The following is a 19,432-nucleotide window of genomic DNA, read 5'->3' on the forward strand; positions in this document are numbered from 1 at the left end:
CTCCTGCCGGCCCTCTTCCAGCGGCTCCGAGAGACCCTCTCCCGCGACCGGGAGCTGGGGCTGGCCCACGGCAGCCTGGCCTTCACCCACAAGGACTTCGACGTCAGAGAGACCTTCCGCAGGGCATCCAGGAGGTACTTTGGCACAGAGTGTGTGCCCACGGATTTCGGCAACGCCTCCCAGGCCACGCGGCTCGTGAACCGGTACGTCAGCCAGGAGACGCAGGGAAAGATCCCCAAGCTCTTCGACGAGGTCGATCCCGAAACCAAACTGCTTCTGGTGGAGTACGTCCTCTTCAAAGGTACCTGACGACGTCCGGAGCCACAGGGCCCTGCGACTCCCTCTCCCTCTCCTTGCGTGTGGCCGGCGGACGGTCGGGGCTCAGGGGGCGTCTGTGGCCACGCCTGCAGGTTTCCAGCAGACCGAAACACGCCCCGAACGGGGCCAGACGCTGTCACTTAAGCCCCCGGTCCTGGCCCTCCCACTGCCTTGGTCCATGAGGCATTTGGAGCTCCCTTCACGGTGTTCCCTGGCGTCAGGAAGAGGCAGCACAGGGTCATTCAAAAAAAAAGCAGGGTATCTGAGATTTAGGACTGCATCTTTTTGATTCTCTGCTTCTGTGACCGGGGGCAAGGAGCAAGCTTTCTGTCCCGAGAGTCTTATGGGAAGTGGGGACACCCCGGAGAGCAGCCCCCGAGTTGGGAGGCGGCGTGAGACCCTGAGCATGAACGCCCCGTGTGCTCGGCCCGCAGCGGACGCTGCATGCAGACGGACTCTTCCTATGTGGCCTCCCAGCTGCCAGGGCAGCAGGTCGAGCAGCCGTCGCTCTCGATGGAGCTTTCTAAGATGGAGCTCAGAGAGATTCGCCAGATCAAGGTCGCCTGCCAAGCGGCAGAGACCGTGGCTGGCCCCGGCTGGGGTGGGGCTGGCCTGGAGTCGGCCAAGTACGCGTGCTGGCAGTCTCCTCTGCACGGGGGGCCTCTCCCAGAGCCCGTCTGAGCCGTGGGGGCGGTCAATCCTGCCATGCTGGACACCGTGGCATGGGTGTGCTGGGCCTGGGAGGCCCCGGACAGCGGCAGCCAGAGGGCCCTGTACGGCGGGGCCGGGCCGAGGCCGAGGCCCCTCTAAGCCGAGCTAGCCACAGGGAGCGAGCGAGCTCTGTTCGGGTCCCGGACAAGGAGGGGGCCGAGGCGCTGCTGGGGGACAGGCCCTTCTCCCCGTGTGCTCCAAGAGGGCCCGGGTGGAGCCGTGTCGCCAGCGGGAGGGGCCGGGGAAGAGGTGAACTGGGGGGGCTTGTCGCCTTCTGAGCCCCTCAGGGGAACGCCTTTCCCAGGTGGGACGGCGAGGAGGTTGAACTCTACCCCCCTTGCTTGAGAAGTGTTTCTCGAGGAGGCGGCTTCTGCAACACGCTCTTTGATTTGTCCAGGGAAATGGCTGACGCCGTTTGACCCTGCCTTCACTGAAGCTGACGCTTTCTACCTGGACAAGTACAAGGCCGTGAAGGTGCCCATGATGTACAGGGCGGGCGAGTTCGCCTCCACCTTCGACAGGGATCTCCGCTGCCACGTCCTGAAACTGCCCTACCGAGGAAACGCCACCATGCTGGTGGTCCTCATGGAGAGAATAGGCGACCACCTTGCCCTCGAAGACTACCTGACCACGGACCTGGTGGAGTCGTGGCTCAGAAACATGAAAGCCAGGTACGGCCCCTCCTGCACCCCGCTCCAGCTTCACGTCTCCACCCTCGCAGTCTCACCCCGGGCTCTGTGATGGCCACCCCCCCGGGAGCTGTGGTCTCGAGGGCAGGTGCGGTGTCCTGCTGTCCACTGGATGGCCCCCACTGGCCACAAGGCTTGGCTTCTTCGTCCACTCGGCTCGCCAGTACTTACTAAGTTTTGCCGACGGCGGGCCGTGCACCGTGCCCGGAAGGCATCCACAAACTGGATGTGCACACGTCCCTGCCCTTAGGGAGCTCACATCCTGGCGGAGGGAGGCAGACTAAATAGGTGGGGCACAGACATGCAGGGATGGACTAGGGAGTGCCAGCCGGGCGCAGGGGGAGGTCTGGGAGGGCCTGGCCAAGGCGCAGCAGCAAGCAAACTGGAGGTGAAGGGTGACCCGAAGCGAGACAGGCAGAAGCCTGCGAGGCTGGGGAGTGTGTGCCTGGGGGTTTGGGGGGCAGCAAAGAGTGTGGCTGGCAGCAGAGGCCGAGAGGCCCACAGACCCAGCCAGCAGGACCTCGCCTCGCAGGCCCAGAACGGACTCGGGCCTGGAAAGCCACGAGAGGGTTCTGAGCAGAGCAGCAACGCGGTCTGCTTGTGTTTGAAAGATCAAGCGGGCTTGGGTTGAAAACGACGCCGGGGGCAGGGACGGAAGCCAGGGCGAAGGCTGGAAGGCCGCAGGGGCAAGCCAGGAAGACGGGGTGCTGGGGGAGGGAGCCGCGACTGGGTCCTGGGTCTGCTGGGAAGCAGGAGCTGGCCGCTTTGCTCACGGACTGGGCACGGGTGAGAGGGAAGGGGAGGCAGGGGCACTGCCACGTCTGCCCTTAGAAGCGGGAAGGATGGGTTTGCCCCTGCCTGAGATGGGAAGCGCGTAGGGGGAAGAGGTCTGGGGTGAGCTCAAAGCTCGTCTTCAACACCCGGATCGGAACTATCTAGAGACGTCCAGGTGGAGGTGTCAAGAGGGCCGCTGGATTGAGTCCGGGGGAGGTCCTGGGCGGAGACGGACGTGCAGCCATCACCCCCAAAACCTGCCATTTGGAGCATGAGACTGGACAGAGCTGTCCGGTGAGGGGTGTGTGCCAGGAGAGGAAGCTGGGGGCCTCAGAGGTCCATCCACTGCCCGAATCCGCCCAGCAGAGTGCCAGGAAGGCAGCGGCAGGAAGGAGCCCACAGCTGCTTTCTGGATTCTGTCAACCCAGAAGCTGGCACCGAGCCCAGTCCCGACAAAGGCCCCCAGGACGCCGTGGGCACTGGACTCCCATGGCTCCTGTGAACAGCCCTTTGAAATCACGCCTTTGAAACTGGTCTTGGTATTTTGGGCTACACGTCCCAGATTAAGAAAGGGGACTTTTCAAAGACTCATCAAACGGTAGTTTTCACACTCTGAGTCACAGAAACTCATCTTTCCAAACAACCTGCTTTCCGAGAACCCCGATACGTAAAATCGATAATATCCGAATTTATCTGGTTAAGTGGGTGGAAAGGCTCCTGTGCTCCCCATCCCGCCCACCCCCAGGCTCCCAGGGTTCTCCAGGAAATACCGGGGCGTCTGCAGAATCCAGGGATTGAAAGCAGCCATCTTCCCGGAGTCTGCAGGGTTGCTAGAAGTGGCTTAATCTGGGCTGTTTTTGAAACACGAGGGGATGACACACCGGCCTTCTTTGCTTAAGAGAAGATGAGTCACTGGCTGAGGCGCCCAACTCGCTGAGGCTGAGGTGATGATCAGCAGGCCAGAAGCGTCTTCCCTAAGATGAAACATGACAAAGGTGAGGGTGTGAGCTACGTGCGCCTGCGGACAGACTCGTGGACAGAAGTAACCTTGGAGGGAGGAATACCAAGAAAGTGTGGCCTTTTTAGTGTTCGCAGACGAGAGCTTTGTCTACCTGTCACCATCCTCTGTGTTTGTACCACAGACAGATGGAAGTTTTCCTTCCAAAGTTCAAGCTGGACCAGAAGTATGAGATGCATGAGCTGCTTAAACAGATGGGAATCAGAAGAATCTTCACTCCCTGGGCTGATCTCAGTGAACTCTCGGCTACTGCAAATCTTCACGTATCCAAGGTCAGTCAGAGTCTCAATCAGAGCCCAGCCCTTGGTGTAAGACGTCACCAGAGCAAATATTGTTACAAACCATTGACCTTTGAGAAAGTACCTAGTTGTCGTAGAAAATAAGATTTAAATTCCAAGGATATGAAATAGTACCCGAGTTAGATATTTGAAGAATTTCCAGCTACTTTCTTAAAATATTTTTTCAACGAACTTAAGTAGAGTTTTCTCCATCTCCCCTCCCAGTGCTCAAGAAGCAGCATGCCCCTGAAATGGGACTGGCTTACAGATCATTACCTAAGTTGCATATACCTCGAAAAGTTCGTGAAAGTGCACTACCTCTGGCACGAAAGCAGCCCCAGACACCACCCAGCCCAACGCCCTACTCCCTTATCCCTCCCATCTCTCTCAAGGTTTCCAGGGACAGGAAACTCGCCATTTCTTGGAAAAGCAGCCCAATCCACAAGCAGCTAAAATTGTTTATTTTTAAAAATATATTTAGCCGGGCGTGGTGGTGCACACCTGTGGCTCCGGCTACTTGGAAGGCTGAGGCGGAAGGATCGCCTGAGCCCAGGAGGTCGAGGCTACGGTGGCCGTGAGTGTGTCACTGCACTCCCACCTGGGCGACAGAATGAGACACTGACTCAAAAAATACATATAGACTGATCTGCAACTTCTCCCTAACTCATACTTTTTGGTCCTAATTCTTACCTCTAAAACGTCCGTCAGCCTCCACACAGACCCCTTTAGCCCACCAGTCCTCCGCAGTGGAAGGGCTCCTGGTTTGGAGGGATGCCTGTTGTCCAGGAGTCTTGTGCCACGCAGGGGGCAGTTAGCCCTGCTGCTCACGAATGCCAAGTGTGGCGTCATCACACAAACGCGCCTGCACATTTCCCGACAGCAGCTACGTGTCACTGCATTCTCTGCAGCTGTAGGGTTCGGTCAGTATTTCCCTCTACGATTGCAATTTTACGTTCCAAGAGAGATTAAAAACGGTGTCCACTTAAGTAGGACCCAGGAGGGTGACCGTGGTCTGCAATCAGGACTTACCCTCTCGGGAAGGTAGGACAATTAAACACGACAACCCATCTTGCCTTCCGGAAGGGAAGTCACAGTACTGAAGGGATCCAGGCAGCCTGGAAACCTTTGAGGAACACCGGCTCCGCTCAAGAATAACCAGCACAAAGTAGATTCTCGATGAGTATCTATCTGGTGACTGTGTACATTCCTGAATCCACAGTTTCACCTATTCCATGGTATTTCATGGATCCGGAGGTCTCCCGGTATTGCTTTAGACCTGGGGCTGTCCCTGGTACCACCCCAGCCCACTCCTCTTAACACAGATGGGCCCGCCCCACTGAATCTCAGGAGCATGGCCCCGTGGGGGGGACCACCACGAAGAATTTCAAAGGGCTCAGCTAGTCCCTGCCTCCCCGCGGTTACGAAAATGACCTCTCCCACATGACTTCCTCTTCCAGGTTTTACAGAGAGCAGTGATTGAAGTCAACGAAAAGGGAACAGAGGCCGCAGCAGGAACCTTGGTAGAAATGATGGCTTATTCCATGCCTCCTATAGTCAAGGTGGACAGGCCGTTTCATTTCATGATCTATGAAGAAACCACAAGGATGCTTCTGTTTCTGGGCAGGGTAGTAAATCCTACCCTCCTGTGATTTATGACCGGCACAAGTGCTTTGTGCTCCAGTAACCACTGACCAGAGGTATCTGAAGCCCCACGGGATACTAGCACCGGAAGGCAGAAGAACCCCCCTTCTGTCCTTGACTAGTTTGGGCTATTCTCAAATAAACACAGTGGTCCCCCCCACCCGAGGGGGATTTGTCCCAAGACCCCCAGCGGACTGAAACCATGGATAGTACTGAACATCATACATACCATGTTTTCTACACATACATATCCAGGAGAAACTTTCATTTATAGATGAGACAGTGAGAGATTAGTAACAGTAACCAGTAACCCAATTACGTGAAATGAGGGCGACGTGAACACAAGCACTGCGCGGCTGCTAAGCTCCTCATGGGCAGAGGACGTGGACGAGGCGGGCGTGCTGAAAAGGGAGGACTCCCACCCCGGGCGAGATGGAGCACGAGACACGAGACCGCATCCTGCTACTCAAAACGGCACGTGAGTCCAAACATTCAGATTGCTCATTTCTGGAATTGTCCATCTGACGCTTCTGGACCACAGTTGACCATGGGGAACTGGAATGCAGGCAGCAACACTGTGGACAAGGGGGAGCAGCCGTAAGAGCATCACGCTGAAACGTGTCTTTCGGCAGATGTCTGTGCAGTCACTCTGGCGTTTCAAGCCTGTTTCAGAAAGCCTTAATGACCCGGCTGAAGGTGAGCGGGCAGGATGCTTTCGTCTTCTCCGCTGCTGTAAAAGCCCGCGTAGATCGGAGCACTGTTTCCAGATAACGCCCTTAAGAGGAGGACATGTACACACGCTCCTTGAGCCAGGTGCCTGTGGCTCCTTTCTTCTCTCTGGTGCCAACCGAGCAGTGTATATTACTCTATGATGGAGCCACTTCGTGCTGAGACCAGAAGAAACCCACTCTCATCACCCTGCCTCAAGAAGGCGCCTGCCTCCGTGCTGCCCATCCTCACCCAGATGCACCACAGGGCACTGGCTGAAGCACACCCCGTCCGGCTGCATGACTGCATTTGACAGAGGAAGGGGACGGGGACCCAGAAGCAGGCCCACGGGACGATCTTCACGGGCCCTGGGCACTCCTGCCCTTGCAAGCGCCTTCCTTCATGAAAACATACATATTAAAAATTACATTTCATGGCCGCCTTGGTAGAAAGCCAAACGTATTCTGGGCTACAGTCATCTCTTAACCAGTGCCGGTCACGCATCCTGCTCACGGCAGGAAGTGGCACGTGCCACAGGCCCTGGCCCTGTGCCTTCTGCTTGTCCACTAGACGGCAGAGAGGCCAGAACTTAGAACTCAGTGGAAGGAAAGTATGCGTCCAAGGTCCCCCGGGGTCCAAGGGCAGAGTTGGAAGCCTGCTCCTCTTGAGTCCGTTTCCCAACCCCTTCACACCCTTCCTTCCTTCCATCTGAAACACCGGATGCGCTCCAGCGACACAGGCCGTATGCACTGGCCTCGCAGTTACCGACTACGGCGACACAGAGTACAAGCACAGGCCGTGTCCCGGGGTAAGAGCGAAGTGGGGGGTGCCCTTGATCTGGCTTAGGCGGTTATTTTCTGACACAGGAACAAGAAAATATTTTAGGAGTCAGTTCCGAGAATCATGACGAGCATTATCTAAGTGCCAATTGTGTTGGTGAAATGCCTAATTGGATTTCTGTCTGCTTGTTAGCTAGTTTGGTGTGTTTAAACACACCAAAAATTAGTTTTGCGATTAGTTATCTTGATTATTAACACACATCAGAGCAAGGTTAATAGGTAGTATTATTAAGAGGCTGTCTGAAGACTGGCTTTTCATCATTCCAAGATCTGGGTATTGATTCGCTTCTGCATTTCTTCCAAGGGTGCGGCTTGACACTGACTCAGGGCCAGCTCCCAGGCCCTAGAAAGAGACACAAACAGAGGGCCAACTCCAGCTGACACCCTTAAGTTCCGCCAAATTTGTCCGTGGAAAGATAGAAGAAAGAGGAATAAAAGGGGTCCAGTCACATGTCCCACTGTTTAGAGATGAAACCTAGAAAAGAAAGTCTATGAGAACACAAACCCCTCTGGAACAGATGTGGCCAGCCTTGGTCCTAAACAAGTTCCCTATGAGTGAAGGAGCCACAGGACGTGCAGAGGAACACCCCTTCCTTCCCCCTGTCACACACACTGCACACCACCAACAGCCCAACCGCTACCTTCAAGGCAGAAAAATGGCCCTATTCTCTATTTTTAAAATACTTATTAGCGTTCCCCCACATTTGCCTAAAGAAGTTGCCACGACACTCAGCTTCAGATTTCCCAAGTATACATGCATGATGAAAAAAATGCAAACCATTGAAAATGGCAACTGATCTCATACACACGCACATTCAAGGTTTCTGAGGGGGAAATCTGAACGCTGCATAAGCCTTCACTATATCCATATATGTGTCAAGTTGTGAAAACCGTTCCTACACAGTACACTCATTCATATATACTCACATCGGTAACAACTGAAAAAAGGCCACCGAATTAAATAACTGATTTTACCCTCACTGTAAAACTGCCCCTCGAGCTGAAGAGCCTATTTCGTTTCAATTCAAAAAGTTCTCAAATGCCCACTCTCTGCACGGCACTACGGACTCATCCTTCCAGAATAAGATATCCAAGCTCAGGAAGTCAAATAATAGATGTGATTTTAAAATTATATATAAGGCAGACAGCAGACTCTCTCACTGCCGTCCCACCCTCTGTGCCCTGCCCATTGTAAAACGTATCTTCCCTTTAATAAATTTATCTTCCCTCATTCGTTAAAAAAATAAAAATCTGTACGAGGTTATAGAAGAAAAATTCGACATGCTCCTTATTTTATGTCTATTAAAGTAAAACCCTTTTTTAGCCCTGTCTCCAGTTCTGCTAACTAGTAAAATTCCAGAACTTATTCTTCAAAATGCAAGCTTTAATAATTCACAAAAAGTTGAAGAAGATGTCCCCTTATCCCTGCAGCTACAGATGAAGGGAGATCGCTCCCATACCACAAGTTTAAAGGATCGACTTGACATGACATTAAACTGAGAACTTTTGCAATGCATCGATCTTGTTTCTAGTATGGAGATAGGTGTGGATTTCCTTAACTGCTACCAATTTGCTTTTTATTCTGTCTCTACATATCTGTTCTTGGAAATATAACTTTAGCCAACAATTCAAATATTTTAGAAATGATCATGTCCCAAAAAACAAACAAACAGAAAACAACTTCCGCAAGTTAATTCTGAACAACTCTCTTAACTGATAATTTAGTGCCCAGGAGTAAGACTGTAAATGTCTTCTTTATGTTCTTCCTGAACTTTAGAGGTGGTAGTGATTTTCCTGTCACCTGTAACGCTGCTGGATTTATTATTTAACAAATAAACTGAAATCCTCCATTTTCCTTAAAGTTCCAGAATCAGTGCTGACTGTGAATCAAAGGACTGGAAAAACCGATGTCCCGTGAAGGTCCCATCAGGCACCACATTCTCTGGATCGTAACATATTCAATTCCACATTATTTGTGCTAGAAGGAACATCATTAAAACAGCTAAATAAAATCCACAAAGAACAGACAGAACTCCTCCAATGAGTCCTGTCAAGTTCCTCACGCCTACTAATGTTAACGGCTGACGAGATGAGTAGCTGAATATGTCACTCACCTGACTGTCCTTGGGTGTGGTGCATTAACAATCACAAACAAGAGCCAAAAAGAGGCATGTGGCAGGAAGAAGGAAGACGGTGGCGAAGAAGCCCCACCCCGAGTAACGTCCTCGGAATCATCTGCCGTTCCCACTGGCATGCTTCTCTTATTCATTACTTAGAAAGGAACTTAATCTTTAATTATGGAGTAAAAACTGCAGGAAAGTATTTAAAGCTTGTTACACAAACACAGGCAGTTCATTAACCTATGTTTTATTTAGAGTAAATTCATCATTTCACATTATAAAAAGTAACCACACACGCGTATGCATTCACAAAGTAAATCGTCTTTATCATACATCAATATATTTTAAAAAACAAATATTTTCTAGTATCAATACAGTTATATGCTGATTGCATTTTGAAGTAGAGAAGCTGACAACAGCTTCAGACCGTCTATCTCCAGAACTGACATTTTACAGTTAAGAACTGTGTCTGTCCCACAGGCAAATTTTGATGGAAATATGAGCACTGGTACAAATAAATGCTGTTGACATAGCGAGAGCATGATAACTTGGAGTAACAGCTGATTCAAACTAAATTCATCATTTAAATTAAGTAAGGACAAATACAATCTAACAAATAAAGTATTTATAAAATAAATTCTTCTTGGATGTAAAGAAAATCATCAATCTATTATTTTAAGGTAGTTATAGCTCAAAGCTATCAGAAATCTTTGTGGAATTTTCATTGCCAAATTTAAAGTGGGGAACTGCCAGGTACAACAGACTGCTGCCACAATTGCAAGACTGCTAAAATGGTGAACAGCTGTTTGTACCCTTTAGGGTGACTTTCCACAACAGGGCTTGGAGAGTCGAGAGAAAGTGGAGTATATCGTTCTTACTTTTCAAGTTCCCTCCAAGCGATTATCTAGCTCAGGCAGTATCAGCTGATTTGCACTTTCATACTGTTGTTTCAAATGCTAAACTCTAGAACAATTAAATAGCTGGTTTCTCGCACAAAGAAAGGCAGACTTGTCTCTGCTGCAAGCAGTGGTCAAAGCAGACGCCTAAAGCTGTTTTTCATTACACTTCACTGTAACACTGGAGTGCTGAAACCACATTATTACTCAAGAAACATAGGTATTATGCCTCCTAGGGAATCTAATTCCAAATATGAAAAGTTTAACATCAGCGGCTATTATGTCTCTTTCTCCACTCGTTGAAAAAAAACTAATCTTAAAAAAAAAGCCCCAGCATCACACGTCCGCTTCTGTCCTCGGTCACGTCACTTCCAGCTGCTCTGTCTTGCCTCCTCCGTCAAGCAGTTGATTTAAGGATTGGATTTTCTGGACTTTCTTTGGGAAGGGAGGGAGGGAAGGAGGGAAGAACGGAGGAAAAATCGTAAACGACCTCATTCACATAATGCTCACCAAGTAAATAAAGGTATGTAGACAATCTACTTTGAATAAACCTAATCTACGGGAATTCTGATTAAGGGGAAAATTAATTACACGTTAATGATTACTTGGAATTACCTTTAATTTTCAAGAATCCTACACACACCTCCCATAGTATTCAACTTAATTCACATAACTTTTCCTACATTTTAAACTTTGTACCACCGTAACAAATTACACAGGCCTAAATGTGGAAGGTACCTTCAAAGACAAGATATGCACACCTGTAATTTAAGACACTAATATTCCTAAATACCACTCGTGTCATCTCTATTACACTGGAAAGCTGAGGACTGTAATAGACTTGTCTTGAAAAGCAAAACTTGAGACCGTACTTTCCAAAATAACTCCATAGGTTTAGTTTAAAGACAAAGAACATATTTTCATTTGAGTATGTCATGGCTCAGAATTGTGGATAATACATCGCAGGAAGAAGACCAATGTAGACACCAGCCACCAATTCCAGCTACATGGCAGTGTACACTCATGAAAGAGGCCAGGTCACTGTCACATTATATAGAAATACAGTTACGGGCTTGTATGTCCAGTCACATATTTTTTAAAAAGTAGCTGTGGATACCAATATTCCTCCTCCTCCAGAATCAGAAGAAACTAGGCTGTTGTGATTTATTATCCACTTGTGTGTTTCTGAATTGTTTAATAACCAATTACATATATGATTACCTAAGTAATCCCACACTTTTTTGGCTGGGGTGCCAAAAAAGGTATACGCATTTTAAGAGATGTTATCTATGTATTACTTTTCAAAGTTGAACTCAATTACGATAGCAATGTGTAATATGATATTCGCTTAACTGTGCTTCCACCATTTTCTTTGACTGCCTTGCCTGGTACATGGCAACGCTAGGATGCATTTGATTAACGCCACCTTTTGCGCGAAGATCATACTTGAAACGTGTATACATTTTTTTGGTGCCCCCGTATACTGAGCATGAGAAAATTCAGTCTATAAAAAGGAAAAACATGCTGAACAATGAAAAAACAGATAAAGGCAGGAATCTAAAATTAAGTTCCAATGGCCTTTAAAAAAAATGCCAATGCATTTAGAAAAATAAACAGAAGCGAAAACGCATGACTTCTGGTGTCATTAAACAGGTTCCTCATCAGACGAATTCCAGGGCAGTCTGGTGAGAGGAAGAGGGTGTGAAGCGACCGGGAGGAGGGATGTCAGGCACCAGAGCCAGAAGGCACCTGCAGGAGAAGGCCCGAGCAGCCCTCCAGGCGCGGATGGGCACAGCCACTCCAGAGGCTGGACTGAACGAGCACGGCCACCGAGCCGCTGCTGGCAATGACGCACACAAGGCCCCAGCCCAGTGTTCCCTACCAACCGCTGCCCTGTCCTGCCTCTTCTCTTGACCGTGAAACGGAGCTTCCACTGTAGTGTCAGACCAATAACTGTGTGAGAAGAGTATTCTCTGCCAATAAAAGCGCTCTCTGTATTAATATGACTTGTTTCTACTACTATTGCTTTTTGATGTTATGGGGTCCTTCTCTTTCCTCGACCTCTACTCAATACATTTATTTCTGAATTTTGAATGAAGTTGGATATGTATGTGTCTGTTCTGTCATGCACCAAAGGCCAACTAAACTTTGGAATCAATTGCAATGTCGCTCAATTCCTAAAGGGACTCCAGTGTAGCGCGTCTGGGGAAAAAACGCACTTGAGAAACTTCATTAAAAAATGCCCATGAGTCAAGTGAAATATGTTTAGAAGAAAATCTAAATCTTGTTTCAAGTATTCTAATCAGAAGGTCCTGGTGTTCTATATAGCACAGCAAACTTGCCATTTTAGTTTGGGTATCCTGGCTGATCATTTACGCCCTGAATAAGCCTCTTATTTTGGTGACTTTTACGGCACCACCCTTTTATAATGCTTAAGCTAAAAGAAAGGCTTCAAGCTATGTCAAACAAGATATAAATACCACATTAAAAGGGAACATGGGGAAAAGGAGAACAGAAGCCCTTTATACCTCCATTTCAAGGCAAAAGTATCATCTGCAAATATCTCCTGTGTCCTGAACTCACAACTCTGGATTCTACACTGGTACTCATCTTTCTTGAGTGACATCAGCTGTACCCATCTTTCTGAGCACTAGGTGATTAAATGCCACGTACTTAAGCTAGGTGTTTAGAGGGATGTCTTCTCTGAAATAAATTCCCTGAAAGCAAACATTTCATAGGAAAAAAATAGGCCTCAGATATTAGTGGAAGCCATTTAAACGTTTTTTGCTGATTCCCCAAGGTTACAGTATCTCCGCTATATACAAATCATCCTGTATAAACAGTTACATAACAGTGTGACCATAACCCCTTTTACTTTATAACATTTCCTCCTGTCGACATTTCTATTCTCTGGAAAGTAATTAAGTAGAAGAGAGAAAAGTGTAGAAACAGGCTCGGGTTACTCACAAGGTGGCCTTCCGAGGCTGTGAGTCCTTACTGGCACTGCCCTTGGGGTCAACCGAGGGAGCTGTCCCACGGGAGGTACTTGGCAAGGAACTGGGGGGAGAGAAGGATGGTGGGAGGCTGCTGGCATTACGAGTCCGGAAGGAGTCATCTGAAAGGAACGCAGGGAACATCAGACAGGCCAGGTGCACAAAGGAAGAAAGACATGAACTTACGAGGAAAAGAACAGGTCATGGCAGCTGTTTCTCCTTAAAAACCACTTTCATGAAGGTACGATTCACATACAAGAATGGCATAAAGTGGGGTCTGGACACACGGAGACTTCCCAACACAGGCCCCCACACGCCACTGCAATCCCTCCTTCTCTTCCCGCTCTCTCCTTCTGCAAACTCCTGATTCTGCTTCCTGTCAACCATAAACTTGCTTGCATTTTCTATAATTTTATGTAAATAGAATCTTACAGTATACTCTCTTTTTTTTGAGTCAGAGTGATCTCCTGGGCTCAGGGGATCCTTCCAACTCAGCCTCCTGAGAGTAGCTGGGGTTACAGGCATGCACCATCACACTCAGCTAATTTTTATTTCATTGTGGAGACGAAGTCTTGCCATGTCGCCCAGTCTGGTCTCAACAATCCTCTAGGATCAGGCAATCCTCTCCACCTTGGCCTTCTGCAGTGTTGGGGTTACAGACGTGAGCCCCATGCCTGGCCTGTTAGCTACTTCTAAATGTTAGATGTAAGGGGTCCATGTGCCCCTTAAGCAGGTTTGCTACAGGGGCCTACTATCATGTGATGGTGAGGTCTGGGCTTAAACCAAGCCCACCACCCGAGAGTGAACGCAGTACCCAAAGGCAGTTTCTCCCCTCTTGCTGGCCTCTCCCTCCCTGCTGTAGGAGTGCCCAGCGTACATTCCCATCCCTATGCCCATGTGTGCCCAGGGTCTGGCTCCCACTTGTAAGTGAGAACATGTGGCATTTGGTTTTCTGTTTCTGTATGAATTTGCTTAGAATAATGGCTTTTAGCCCCATCTACAACACTGCAAAGGACATAATTCTTTATGGCTGCGTAGAATTCCATGGTGTCTATGTATCATCTTTGCTTGATCTGCCGCTGATGGGCACCCAGGTCTGTTCCATGTTTTTGCTCTTGCGAATAGTGCTGTGAGAAACATACAAGTGCAGGTGTCTTTTTGGTCAACGATGCATGCTCCTTTGAGTATATACCCAGTAGTGAGATTGCTGGATCAAACAGCAAATCTACTTTTAGTTATTTGAGAAATCTCCCAACTGTTTTCCAACGTGGCTGAACTAGCTTACAATCCTGTCAATAATGTATGAGTCCTCCCTTTTCTCTGCAATCTTGCCAGCATGTTGTTTTTTGACTTAATAAGTCATTCTGACTGGTGTGAGATAGTATCTCACTGTGGTTTTGATATGCATTTCCTGATGATTAGCGAGGCTGAGCATTTTATGTATTCTACTGAGAAGTGTCTGCTCATGTCTTTTGCCTGCTTTTTAATGGAGTCTTTTTTCCCCTTGCCAATTCATTCTTAAAGATTCTGGATATTAGGTCTTGGTCAGATACATAGTTTGCAAATACTTTTTCCCATTCTGTATGTTGTTTATTTACTCTGTTGATAGTTTCTTTTGCTGTGCAGAAGTTCTACAGTTTAATTAGGTCCCACTTGTCTTTTTTCTTCAGGATTTGCTTTTGAGGACTTGCTCATAAATTCATTGCCTAGGCTGAAGTCCAGAACAGTGTTTCCTAGACTTTTTTCTAGAATTTTTATAGTTTAAGGTCTTACATTTGAGTCTTTAATCCATACGAAGTCAATTTTTATACATGAGGAGAAGTCCAGTTTCATTCTTCTGCATATGGCTGGTCAGTTTTCTCAGCACCATTTTAAGGAGGGTGTCCTTCCCCAATTACTATTTTTTTCAAGTTGGTTGTAGGTCAGTGGCTTTATTTCCGGGCTCTCCGTTCTGTTCCACTGGTCTATGTGCCTATTTTTGTACCAGTACCATGCAGTTTTGGCAACTGTAGCCTTGTAGTAAAGTTTGAAGTCCAGTAGTGTGATACTTCCGGCTTTAGGATTGCTTTGGCTGTTCAGGCTCTCTTTTGCTGCCATATGGATATGTATTGTTTTTTCGGTGAAAAATGACACTAGTTTAGTGGGGACTGGGAAGAACCTGGAAATTGCTTTTGTTAATGACACGGATTCTTCAAATCCACATGCATGGAATGTTCTTCCATTGTGTCATCTCTGATTTCTTTCAGCAATGTGTTGCAGTTCTCGCCCAGATCCTTCACCGTCTTGGATAGACATATTCCCAGAGATCTTAATTTTTGTGGCTGTTGTTAATGGAATTGTGCTCGTGATTTGCTTCTTGGCTGAATGTTGCTGGTGTATAAAAATGCTACTGACTTTTCTATGTTGACTTGTATCCCGAGAATTTAGTAAAGTTGTTTATCAGGCCTAGGAGACTTCTGGTGGAATCTTTGGGGTTTTCTAGACATAGAATCATACTGTCTACAAAAAGAGATAATTTGACTTCCTCTTTTCCTATTTGGATACCCTTTGTTTCTTCTTTTGCTTGATTGCTCTGATTAGGACTTCCAGGACTATGCTAAATGGAAGTGATGAGAGTAGACGTCCTCTGGTTCTTAGGGGAATGCTTCCAACTTCTGCCCATTTAGTATGATGTTGGTTGTGGGTTTGTCAGAGGCAGCACTTACTATTTTGAGGTATGTTCCTTCAGTGCCTTGAGGGTTGAGAATTTTTAAAAGAAGGAATGTTGGATTTTACCAAATGTTTTTCTGCATCTATTGAGATGATCATATGGTTCTTGTTTTTAGTTATTTATATGGTGTATTACATTGATTGATTTGCATATGTTGAACCCACCTTGCATCTCGGGAATAAGGGGTGGGAATTAAGTTTGCAAACTCATCCTTAAAAGAATGCTACATGCTTCGCTGCTGAATATCACTATGGTCACCTCCAAAGTACTCCCCTTGGGAAGCTGTAAACCAATGGAAATTGTGTAAACCAGCACCAAGTCCACCCATCAAAGCAATTTTGTACTTCTTTTTTCTGGAATGTCCATCAGAGCTCTTGTTGTATTATCCCTTGATGTCCTGAATGTCACCAAAATGTCTCCCTTTCTATATTTCCTTTATCTTTGAATAAAGAAAAATGCCATTGGGGCCAGATCAGGTCAGTAGGGAAGGTGTTCCAATACAGGTATTTTTTTAACTGGCTAAAAACTCCCTCACAGACAGTGCGGCATGAGCTGGTGCGCTGTCATGATGCAAAAGCTCCTTTGGGACCGTTTTTACACACTCCTGTCTTGTGCCAGGATTTTCAGTTACGATTTTCCTAACTTAGGTACAATGTACACTCCTCAGGTGATGAATACACTAGAAGCCCAGACTTCACCACTAGGCAATTTTTCCAGGTAGCAAACTGCACTTGCACCCCTTAAATGAATATAACTTTTGGGAAAAGAATTGAGCTTCAGTTATTTTTCTTGATATATCTGGACATCCGATGGCTCCAACACCCATTTTTAGACAGACTTTATTTTTTAGAACGGTTTGAGGGCACAGAAAAATTGAGTGAAAGGCCCGGAGTCCGCCCCGTCTCCCCACTCAGGGCCCGGCTCCCCCACCATCACCGTCTCCCCCCAGTAGTACACACGTAGCAACTGATGGACTTTCATCAGGTTCGCTGTTGAGGTCACACATTTCGGGGTCTGGACAAAACCAAAATGGCATGCTTCCATCCTTACGGCAGAGTGTTTCCACTGCCCTCAGAGTCCTCTGTCTTCCACCTATTTGCTCCTCTTCCCCAGCTCCTGACTACTGACCGTTTTACTGTCTCCATAGTCTTGTCCTCTCCAGAATGTCTATTATCAGAATCACAGTGTCTAGTCTTTTAAGACTGGCCTTTCTCACTAAGTAGTATGCACTTCAGGTTCCCCCATGATCTCTCTGTAGCCTGGCAGCTCATTTATTAGCAGCACTGAATAACATCCCATTACCTGGGTGTATCACAGTTTGTTTATTCATCCACCTACTGAAGAACATTTTGGTTGATTCCAAGTTTGGGCAATTATAAATACAGTTGCTGTAAACACTCGTCTGCAGGGTTTTGTGTGGATATAAGTTTTCAGTTCCTCTTGTGGGTAAATACCAAGAAGCATGACTGCTGAATTGCATAGTAAGAATATACATTACTTGTAGTTTTTGGTAACTATTTCTTATCAAGTTGAGGAAGTTCCTCTCTTTTCCTAATTTACTTAGGGTTTTTATTATAAATAGGTGTTGGATTCTGTCAAATGCTTCTATTAATGTGATCACGTGATTAACATGCATCTATTAATATGCTCACATGGTTTTTCTTCCTTGACTTACTGGTGTGATATTGTATTGCGTGTTTTGTGGGATCCTTGTAGCACAGGCTTCCCCTGCTAGGTAAGTGTTCCAGGAAGGCATCCGCAGCAGTGTACTCACTCGCGTTGCTGTCAGAGGCTGATCCTTTTTTTTTTTTTTTTTTTTTTGAGATTCTTTCAACGTGTTTGCCCATTTCAGGATGGGTGGCTTACACGTGCATTCGCCCACACTGTGCTGAGTGGTAGCAGTTTTTGACCAAATACAGCATGATCTCTGTACCCCACCCTCTCTATTCACCTGATCTCACCCCAAGAGACTTCTGTTTCCCAGATTTAAAAAAAGTCTTCAAAGGGATATGTTTTGCTAATGCAGAAGAAGTGAAACAAAAAACAGCAGAAGCACTAAAAGGCATCAAAATTGACGAGTTCAAAAACTGCTAAAACCATTATAAGGATTTATATTCATGAGAGCTGCTGGTCTATAGTTTTCTTTTCTTGGAACGTATTTGTTTGGTTTTGGTAGTAGGGTAATGTTGGCCTCATAGAATGAGTTAGGGTATATTCCTGCTGCTTCTATCTTGTGAAAGAAATTACAGAGAATTGGTATAGTAATTTCTTCCTTCAAATGTTGAGTAGAATTTATCAGTGAATCCATCTGAGCCCGGTGCTTTCCGTTTTGGAAAGTTATTAATTACTGACTCAGTTTCTTGAGTAGATAGATCCAGATTGTCCATTTCTTCTTATGTGAGATTTGAATTGAGTCATTCAAGGAACTGGTCCAATTATTACCATTTTTAAAAATATTATTATATCACCCCTGATTTATCTTGGAGCCTTTGTTAAAATCAACAGACTATAACTGACAACACAGGCCACAATGTCTTCATTACTGGAATTTTACAGTAGGCGTTGAAATCAAACTTAAGTGTAAGCTTTCCAACTTTGTTCTTCTTTTTCAAGACTGTTTTGGCTATACTGTTTAGTTTATTTTATAATCAGCTTAAACATTTCTACAAAAAGACTGCTAGAATTTTAATTAGGATCACACTGACTCTCTGAATCAGTTTAGCAAGTGCAATGTCTCTTCACTTATTTAGGTCTTCTTTCTTTTCTTTTCTTTTCTTTAGGAGACAAAGTCTCATTCTGTCGCTATGGTTGGAGAACAGTGGTGCAATCAAGGCCTAATACAGCCCCTAACTCTTGAGCTCAAGTAATCTTCCCATCCAAGCCTCCCAAGTGGCTGGGATTAAAAGCCTGAGCCACCACGCCCAGCAGGTCTTTAATTTCTTTCAGCAATGTTTTAAAGTTTTTGGTGTAAATCTAGCACATTTTGTTAAACTTGTTCCTGAGCACTTAGTGTTTCTGAAACCATCGTAAATGTTATTTTTCTTAGATAGGTTTTATTTTCTAGGAGAGTTTTAAATTCACAGAACATTTGAGAAGACAGTAAAAGTAATTCTCACACTTTTCCCAATTTCCTCTATGATTAATACTTGCTATTAATATGCTATGCTTGCTATCTTTAATGAATCGTACTGACATATTATCAGCTCATTTATTTTGCTTAACATCTTCTTCTGCCTCTGGATCCCACCCAGGACACCACACTGCATTCTAGTCAGGTCTCCTTAAGAGCTCCTTGGCTGTGACCGTGTCTCAGAATTTCCTTAGTTTTGATGATCATAACAGTTTTGTTGGGTACTGGTCAGATATTCTGTAGGATGTCCCTCTACTGGAATTTGCTTGACACTTTTCTAAAGATTAGACTAGCATTATGGGTCTGAGGGAAGATGACAGAGGGCCATTTTCATCGTATCACATAAAGGGCACGGAGATGACATATTTGATCACAGTTTATGTGTCTTACTGCTTCGTGAAAATCGCTGGAAGTGGGACTGCTGGGAGTCAGAGTGTACAGGAAAAGTCGGATCCTGATGGGCTTCACTAAGTGCTTCCTAGCAGGGTTCCACTGATGTTCACACCTGCTAACCCCGGACACATGGCAGTTCATCTCCATGAATCCTCACGAGCCTCTCTCTCTTCTCCCCACATAGCTCTGGATGGAGTGTTCTCATCAATGGCAA

At 46.6% G+C, this 19,432-nt stretch overlaps 2 protein-coding genes across 10 annotated transcripts in view; one reads left to right on the forward strand and one right to left on the reverse strand.

Moving 5' to 3' along the window:
* Positions 1-5,437, forward strand: part of SERPINA10 (serpin family A member 10) — a 5,571-nt gene extending 134 nt beyond the window's left edge. The window contains exons 2-5 of the mRNA XM_008050207.1: positions 2-301; positions 1,427-1,700; positions 3,635-3,782; positions 5,246-5,437. Coding sequence (XP_008048398.1) covers positions 2-301; positions 1,427-1,700; positions 3,635-3,782; positions 5,246-5,437 — 914 coding nt within the window. The remainder of the gene's footprint in view (position 1; positions 302-1,426; positions 1,701-3,634; positions 3,783-5,245) is intronic.
* Positions 5,438-9,322: 3,885 nt separating this feature from the next.
* Positions 9,323-19,432, reverse strand: part of PPP4R4 (protein phosphatase 4 regulatory subunit 4) — a 72,548-nt gene continuing 62,438 nt past the window's right edge. For 5 of the 9 annotated variants that reach the window (XM_021708644.1, XM_021708638.1, XM_021708642.1 and 2 more), the window contains 2 exons: positions 12,960-13,107; positions 9,323-10,423 (listed from right to left, as the gene is read on the reverse strand). In XM_021708644.1, coding sequence (XP_021564319.1) covers positions 10,390-10,423; positions 12,960-13,107 — 182 coding nt within the window. In that variant the 3' untranslated portion in view covers positions 9,323-10,389. Of the gene's footprint in view, positions 10,428-12,959; positions 13,108-19,432 lie in introns of all 9 variants that reach the window. The other 4 variants (XM_008050206.2, XM_021708640.1, XM_021708645.1 and 1 more) reach the window with 2 other exon arrangements.

This window comes from Carlito syrichta, unplaced genomic scaffold, assembly GCF_000164805.1.
Source record: "Carlito syrichta isolate Samal-C Ts95f unplaced genomic scaffold, Tarsius_syrichta-2.0.1 Scaffold143240, whole genome shotgun sequence".
NCBI classification, from domain to species: domain Eukaryota; kingdom Metazoa; phylum Chordata; class Mammalia; order Primates; family Tarsiidae; genus Carlito; species Carlito syrichta.